This window comes from Haliotis rubra, unplaced genomic scaffold (assembly GCF_003918875.1).
Source record: "Haliotis rubra isolate DU_JTF1 unplaced genomic scaffold, ASM391887v1 Scf623, whole genome shotgun sequence".
Classification (NCBI taxonomy): Eukaryota; Metazoa; Mollusca; class Gastropoda; order Lepetellida; family Haliotidae; genus Haliotis; species Haliotis rubra.
In genome coordinates, this window is record NW_025767328.1 from 471440 (window position 1) to 480712 (window position 9273).

General features: G+C 39.9%; 1 protein-coding gene across 1 annotated transcript; it reads right to left on the reverse strand.

Moving 5' to 3' along the window:
• Positions 1–3621: 3621 nt before the first annotated feature.
• Positions 3622–8754, reverse strand: LOC124256296 (WASH complex subunit 1-like). The gene is given in 6 exon segments (XM_046690272.1): positions 3622–5488; positions 5490–5625; positions 5971–6179; positions 8158–8177; positions 8179–8658; positions 8660–8754. Coding segments are annotated over 6 exon segments (1428 nt in total). The 5' UTR covers positions 8693–8754; the 3' UTR covers positions 3622–4938.
• Between the last annotated feature and the right edge of the window lie 519 nt (positions 8755–9273).

A 9273-nucleotide genomic window follows, 5' to 3' on the forward strand; every position in this document is an offset into this window, starting at 1 on the left:
CAGATTTCCACAGGTCGAGCTGAAAAGCATGACAAGTATATAATTCAGTGTAGAAAGTTTATTCTAGCTCACAATTTACATTCACAGAAAATTAATTACAAATGTTCAACAGAATGTAGTATTTTTCTCTCACCACCGGTTCATACTTCTGGACAAGCTTCTCACAAGTCATCAGTCTGCTGATTCCTCTTCAAACGCTGATTCACATGACATACAACTAAATTTGAATGGCTGCCATGCAGTAGTCTTTCACAGTCCAGTGACTCCATGTTTGTGATTGTCAAGGGGAAAGTATGACAAATGCTATGGATGATATACCGCATGTATGTAGATAAACAGCTTGTCAGCACCATCATTAGTGCCCACAATATTCTTCAGCTAATGTTCAGGAGACGGTGTACTACCACAAACACTACAGTCCGTTTGGCTCAAAAGCAGACCGATGAATTGCAATCTAACTCGAAAACTAATAAACATAAAATACTCAATGAAACGCTGATAATAATCAAAACATCATACCCACTCTGTGAGGTTTTTGCAGAATTTTTGTCCTAAAAATAAAAAAGTTGTTTAACAATCTATCTTTAAAATATTGACACAGTTCACTATTTGTTACGAGGGAGGAGTGCAGAGAAAGGCACAGCCAGGTGTTCGAGAACGGATGGAGACGGCACAGCACAGGTTAATGAATAAATAACTTTGTCTGTGAACATGCTTCTCGAACACCTGGCTATCCCTTTCTCTGCACTCCTCCCTCGTAACAAACAGTGAACTGTGTCAATATTTTAATGATAGATTGTTAAACAACTTTTTTATTTTTAGGACAAAAATTCTGCAAAAACCTCACAGAGTGGGTATGATGTTTTGATTATGATCAGCGTTTCATTGAGTATTTTATGTTTAGTAGTTTTCGAGTTAGATTGCAATTCATTGGTCCGCTTTTGAGCCAAACGGACTGTAACTGGTTTCAGTCTCCCTAAAATGTCACATGCATCTACAATTACCAAAACAGCATGTAAAACGTTATCACCATGTTTATACAAGTCTGACTGTGTCCTAGCAAAACAGAACTGGTCATACTGGACCTGTGTCTAATTCCCACAAGTAGATGCTAGCTATCCCGAACCACACACTATAGTGTTTAGGGCTGTGGAGAGGACAACTAGTTGAAGCCCTAACTCTTCGCACAAAGCGAGAGATATGGGTTTCTGTCACTATCAACAATGTTCAAGCAATATCAAGATGTGCACTCATGGATCGAGATGGGTGGTTCAGTGGATGCGCATCCCTGACTTTTCTGACACCATACATATTGTTTGTGCCTTTGGCCAAGTCAAACAAGTATTGTGCACACACTTTTCAATATCCTACATCTGCATATGTTGGTCGGTGTCCTAGAAATGGGCTTCTAAAATTGTACCCATCAAACCCAGACATTTGGAACAACAAGCAAGTGTCTCCACCATGAACCTTCATAGAGGGAATGAACCAAGATAACTTCTTCTGCCAAATACTGAAAGTACTTCTGTTTCCATATTGTCCCATCATGCAGCACAAGGTCTTGTTTCCATATTGTCCCATCATGCAGCACAAGGTCTTGTTTCCATGTTGTCCCATCATGCAGCACAAGGTCTTGTGTTTCCATGTTGTCCCATCATGCAGCACAAGGTCTTGTTTCCATGTTGTCCCATCATGCAGCACAAGGTCTTGTGTTTCCATGTTGTCCCATCCAGCATCATGTTTCCATATTGTCCCATCATGCAGCACAAGCACAAGGTCTTGTTCATCCAAGGTCTTGTTTCCATATTGTCCCATCATGCAGCACAAGGTCTTTGTTTCCATGTTGTCCCATCATGCAGCACAAGGTCTTGTTTCCATGTTGTCCCATCATGCAGTGCAAGGTCTTTTGTTTCCATGGTGTCCCATCATGCAGCACAAGGTCTTGTTTCCATATTGTCCCATCATGCAGCACAAGGTCTTGTTTCCATAGTTGTCCCATCATGCAGCACAAGGTCTTGTTTCCATGTTGTCCCATCATGCAGCACAAGGTCTTGTTTCCATGTTTCCCATCATGTGTTTCCATGTTGTCCCATCATGCAGCACAAGGTCTTGTTTCCATGTTGTCCCATCATGCAGCACAAGGTCTTGTTTCCATGTTGTCCCATCATGCAGTGCAAGGTCTTTTGTTTCCATGTTGTCCCATCATGCAGCACAAGGTCTTGTTTCCATATTGTCCCATCATGCAGCTCAAGGTCTTGTTTCCATATTGTCCCATCATGCAGCACAAGGTCTTGTTTCCATGTTGTCCCATTATGCAGCACAAGGTCTTGTTTCCATGTTGTCCTGTCACAAGGCCTATCATGCAGTGCAAGGTCTTGTGTTTCCATGTTGTCAAATCATGCAGCAAAAGCGCAGTAAGGCATGTGTTTGCATTTATACATTACTGTATTAGGTGAAAACATCATTAAGATACTTTGGTGAGGTGCACTTGGCAATAGTCCAACTGTATCTCTCCTATATAACGGAGTAAGCACTGGACAAACCAGTGATCTTTTTAATGAGTGACAATCCAGAACATCCTGTTACAAGAGCATGCTATCAGACAAGTCAGAGAGACTGACAACCTGATACTTTTGTTGTCATCTATGACCAGCAAAGGCTTCGGGGAAACAAGGGACTGTTCATAATTTATGGCTAGGGGGGATGGGGGTGTGTGTTTGTGTTTGTGGGGGTGGGGGTGGGTTGATGATGATTTTTATGGAGAGGCATGTACAATGTTAGACTATGTTAGTCTCTGAATATATTTAATTTTGATAGTAACAAACGAGCCCATTTAAATTGAAAAGGAGCCCTAGGGAGACCAGAGATTCAGACTGAGGAAATCTGACTTTATTTAGGGCTTTAGCACTGCCGGGAGGGCTTGGCAGTAGGTAAAATAATGTGGTTCGGGGACTGTGTACAATGTGAATGACCCTCCCCTAAAATTTATGTACAAAATAAGGAGCCCACCCCCACCACATGCTATGTACAAAATCAATGGCCCCCCCTCCCTTCCCATAATTTCTAAGCACAATTTTAAACATAATTTTATGGACTAAATTGCTGATCTCCCTAGTACGTGTGTACAAAATTGATGACACACACACACACACACACACACACACACACACACACGAAAATGGGTGACCCCCCCTTAAAATCATCATCAACCCCCAGCCAAAAATTATGAACGGTCCCTAATTTTGCTAACAAACTCCATGGTTAACTTTATTATAAATATGATGGTCGCAAGGGTATGAAATAATGAACAGTTTAATTACTGCATGTACTCACATCATAACATGTGATTAATCAAAATGGTAAAAAGCCTATGATGATGCCAAGTCCCTGATACAACAGGTTGGTAGGCAAGTGTATGACATAAGGGAGATAACTCGGACTATTGTCAGTCATTACAGTTTTTTTCTGAAGAGATCAACCAAGTTTCTTCTGGCAAGATGTATTTTGACCAAAAAAAGCAGACTTTGTTTGGATTTTTGTGTTGTTATTTTAAAGAGTATTGAAGTTATATGATGCTTGTCAGCGTAACGTAAGAGGTGGATAACACATGAAGTAATGACAGATAGTATGTTTCCATTTATTATGCCCAACAATACTATTCATAGCACAGCATCAATGATAACAGTGAATATTGTAGCTTATCAATAACATATTACCATAAGGTCACTGACATCTGTCATGCACCAACAGTTTCATCATCATCATCATAATCATCATATTTTTTGTGTGTAGTGAAATCGACCACTCACAACAGACTATATTTTGGTAATATACACATTGCAATATGTTTTAATCTCAACAAAGTTGGATCTTAGTTCTTCCTTAAGTTTGTGTAGCTTCACTAAGATCTTATCTTAATCAGTTTGTATAGAAACAGATTTGTAGTAATGCTCTTTTAAGCCAGTTGTTAATTCAGAAGGCTCATTGAAAAACAGCAAATTTCCTTAAAAAACTGCCTTCCACAGAATACATTGCTTAGGTTTGATATAGAGTTACTTACTCCAAGATCATGAGATATTGTTTCTAATACTTTGCAAACCATTGCGATGTCATAAATTACCATGGTGTCACGGTCAAATGATTCTACTCAACTCTCTACCACTGTAGACACTTTTTACACTTGAGACACTGGCGATAGTTTGAACAAGTACAAGGGATGATAAGTAGATTTTCACCATTATGTCTTTTGACATCCAATATATCAATATTCATGAAGAGAGTTTAAAACTCGTCCTCTAAAAATGTATTTGAAAATTTTCACAGAAAAATACATACTAGTTATGCTCATAACAATTGTGAGGTGTTTTAAAGCTTTTACATACACTGATAACGTCATCCTTGTACATAGTCATTCCTCTTGTTCACAACATCAAAATAACAATCTGACATAAAAGATAGAATTTCACAGTCTGTAACAATTAACATTAACAGTTTCAATGTTTGAGCACTGAGTATTCATTACACAGATTACAAAGTACATCATTTTGACAGACTGCATTAGTCTCAGGTGAATCAGTGTTACAATGACATGTTTCTAAATGAATTTTAGGTATCAATTTCAATTGGGCTGCACTGAAAAGACAACACTATGGGCTTGATTGTCAGCAGAAACTTTCATCCTTCATCTAGATAGTTGTGTGATTTCATTGCATGGTGCTGGTAGTGAAATATTACATTTGTCAAACAATTATTATCAAATTTTGAAGTAGAAAGTTTTACACTTTGTCAGTAAAATTTACTTTGATTAGACTCAGATACTGGTATACTGAACATTAAGTCTGTAGATGAATTACTGTCTGTAAATAATAAACAGATTGCATTACAGCATGACTCTGTAAGAGTGACTGACAATGAAGACAGGCCTACTCCCAGTCATCTTCAGCTTCTGCCGCACCGTCTCCAGGTTTGGGTGGGGGGAGGAATCATTGAGGAGATCTTGCCCATCACTCCTCCCCCTCCTCCATTAGAAGAAGACTCCGCCTTCTCTCCCCCACCCCCTCCAGCTGCCTTTCCTGTCCCTGAGATGCCTTTACGCCGCATGGACAGTTTGGAAAACAGGTCTGACATAAGGTCACCACCTCCTCCTCCCCCTCCGCCTCCGGTCGACTTCTCCTCTTGTTTCTTCTTCTTAGACTCCTTCTTCTTGTCTTTTACATTCTTCAGTTTAGCCTTCCCTGCACCTCCCGCCTTACGTATGGAATCCAGCAAATTAGCTCGTCCATCAGAAGGTGCAGCCACTTCGGCTGGAGCAGAATTAAGGTCAGTGCTTGGAGGAGGTGGAGGTGGAGGTGGGGGTGGGGGAGGAGGAGGAGGAGGACCACCACCGTCACTTGGCGGGGGAGGTGGGGGTGGCGGAGGTGGTGCTGATGGTGGTGGTGGTCCTGGTGGGGGTGGCCCCGGTGGTGCAGGGGGTGGAGGCGGAAGCGTCATTCCCCAGGGCAGCTGGTCCAGGTGGCACGGCCTCAGGTAGGTCCACAGAGGGCAGTTCAGGAATGTTTGAGCCCAGAACAGATGGAGCAATCGATGGCCCCTGGTCTGCACTGAATGACAGATCATCAGCAACACCTGAAACATAAAACACATGTTATTTATTATTTTTAACTGCATGCAAGAATAACTAAATGTCATGAATGATCAATCTCTCAATAGCACTCAATAGCTCTCAATATCTTCATCCTTCCCTAATCAAATGAAAGGTTTCTTGCCCTAAAGAATAATTCAAAACAATCATGGTCATTGACCGCTCTATATCAAGTTTAGAAACAGTTTTACCACTGTCCATTAAGCAGACAGAAGCCCCAAATGGGGGGCGATTCATCTTTTCTAGGAAACAGTTTATGTGAGACTTCTCGAAGTCAAGCAATTGCATAACATCACAGTACATCATCATCATCATCAATGGAACCATACCCAGGAGATTAGGTAGGAAATCTGGTACAGCTATTTCTGGGACAGTGCCGATATCAGGGATATAGAAGAAGCTTTCTGCGGCCTGTCTCTGCAGCTCCTCACGCTGTACGATAGTACTGGGAGCTTCTGCTAGTCCCGCCTCTTCTTCAATGGCTGCCCGTGTTTTGGTCACCACACCAAGAGGGTCCAGCATTACATATTTCTTGTACCTGAGAGTGCAAAAGCACGATAAGGATGATAAAGCAACAATAACTCGGTGCGCCTAGTGGCTGCAAGAGTTGTATACTCCCGAGGGAGTTGAGTTTGATAATATGTTGTGCCTTTGAGATTGACAACCAGTGATCGAAGGAAAACATACCAGCACCTTGAGCAAGCACTAGTTGCCTGGATATGTGCGCTATAAATATCCTATAATAATAATAAAAAAAACAAAACATATTGAATGGTATTGCTTTGTTAAAGAAATAGCGTGAAGTATTCGGCCAAGAGACTGAACAAGATGGGACAAGGTCCCTTCAGCATGATTAAATAGGGTCCTTTTCCAAACTTAATGACCACATTTAGACAGCTCATATAGATCTAAAAAACTGATATCTTCTTGGAAGAGCTTACATAAGTGACAACAAATAAACAAGAAATTCATTGATTATCTACTGTTTCTGATACTACCTATTTTTTACCAATTTACTGTATGTAATGTGTGTCTTCCTTCATGCATTTTGACATAGAAATACCAAATACATTTCAAAGCTGTCAAACCTGTGAAGGGTTTTTTTAAAACTTAGTTTCACCCAAACTGCAGATGAAATAACTTGTGGTATTTTTGTGCAAATATATTTGCAAACATGTGTAAGCTTTATTCTGATTGGACCATTTTAGACTCTTAGTCAATGAAAGGCACTGTTAGTAAAGACTAAGAAAATCGGGATGTGTAAAATCAATAATTGGGGTACAGCGAGATTTTTTTCAAATTGTGTCTTAGGGCACCAGAGAGATAATTTAGGTGTGTCTTTGTGAAAATATTCATGTCTATACCTTATGATAATAAAATTAAAACCTGACCATTACAAAAATTCATTGTTCAAATATCAGTAAACATCATGTGCTCCTGTATATTTCAGAGCTGGATTTACTAAACAGTATCAAGACTGCAAGAATAGTTCAGCTTATTTGTCCCGGACCCACAAAGTTATCAGGGTTTCCTGTGATGCACACTGCCATTCAACATGGCCATGCCAATGTTAGGATGTGAGATAGGGAGCGTCACCAAAACCACTTTGATATTTTGCATTTTCCATGAAACGAATCTTGTGTAATATTTTTATGATTTTAGTCATGCTGCCAGGGCACTCTCAAAATATTTCATCCTTGCCATTTTAATATTTACCATGCAATGGCATGCAAATGAAGCACTATCAATCCCTTTAGCAGTTTATTTTTAGTAGTTGACTGAATGTTTTAAGACAATTATTAACTCTTAAAATTACAGAAAATCGACCAGTCAACATGAATGCAACTGATATCCCACTGTGAGACTTTGTAAATTCTGTGAGGCCGCTACTTTAGTAAAAACATTATGTGTTTGGTATGTAATGCTATAAATTCTTCTGTTGCCAGACAGATTAGTTGTAGACTGGATGTTTTACTGCCCTGATGAACATATACTAGTGTTACTTTGGTTTCTGACGCCCGCAATGCTTAATCTGTCACTGAGTCATATCTACTATCATCAAGGAATAAATATTTTGAGAATGTTAAAGAATTTGAATACGATTTGTTTTAAATGATATACATACTACATACTAATTTTCACAACTGAACATAGGGAAATTAACATGGAGTGAGTGAGTTCAATTTTATGCTGCACTCAGCAATATTCCAGCTATATGGCAGCAGTCTGTAAATAATCATGTCTGGACCAGACAATCCAGTGATCAACAGCATGAGCATCGATCTGTGCAATTGGGAACCGATGACATGTGTCAACCAAACCTGTCAGCCTGACCACCCGATCCCATTAGTCGCCTCTTACGACAAGCATGGGTTACTGAAGGCTCATTCTAACCCGGACCTTCATGGGTAAATTAACATGGAAAAATCCCCCCAAGATCAAATGACCAAAAATCAACATATTCTGTTGTTCAATCCCTTGTGCAAATCAAATGCTGGAACATCACACCAACTTACGGATTTTCTGAGGTATTAAAAAAGAAGAAGAGAGCTGACAGAGGGCAGGACTTTCGGCAATCCACCAAGTCCTTCTTCCTTATCTTCCCCACTCTTCTTCTTCCGCTTCAAGTCCAGGTGAACATTGTAGAACTGCAGCTTCTCTCGGATAACCCGATCATCCACAACTTGATGTTTCGCTTGTAATCTGTAGTGGCTGCGTTTGGGATCCTTCAGACCAGGTGTGCCTTCGAATACTGATTTATAGTCCTCAATCCGGTTCCCCGCTGGGTACTTCGCACACGCAAACACCTTAGTGGCCTTATTGCTGCCTTTAAGTTTCTCAACTCGGGCATGTGCCAAGTTCACTCTGTCATTTACCTTTAGCAGTCTTGCTTTGTTGTCTGCGACACGACTGTTAATCCTGTTAAAGATGTCATTTGCTACCTTGTCTAAATAGTCCAGAGAATCTGCTATTTGCATAACAGTTTCTTCACGCCGCAGGTCGGGTGGAATTCCCGGGGACGTTGAAGCCCTTATTATTCATGATCGTCATCTATACACATGCAATACACCACAACTAAATATGATACATCGATATCACTGTGCTCCTACACATCTGAAAATAAAATTAAAACTCCATTACTTAAATATACATTCAATTTCAAGTTAATATGATGCTCAGCATTGAAAATTATTATTCACCGGACAATATCTACTTGCACACATTTTCACACACCTGCTTGAAACTCCCTTCTTGTCATATAAATTCACACTTGTGTATTTGTCCTCATTCACTTCATACTCAGTTAAGACTTTATTACAAGTAGTAATTATTGGTGACAGCACTTGGATAACCTAGACTATGCCAAATACTCAATATTGTTCACCCCTGTCTCTGAGGGTGTCAAGGATAACAATCAGTGGTTCACATTTCGACATTTCTTATGTCTGGGGTAATTATTCAGTCAAACACTGGGTCTTAATAAGGTTTGAGTCATGAATGCATTTTGTGGCATGTAATATGCATGTGGCTTCAATCAAAGGATCAACTGATAATACATTGATTGATTAATCACTGTTATCTTGCATGGTATAGTTTTTAAAAGTGTTTAATATATGTAGGTGTACTAATCA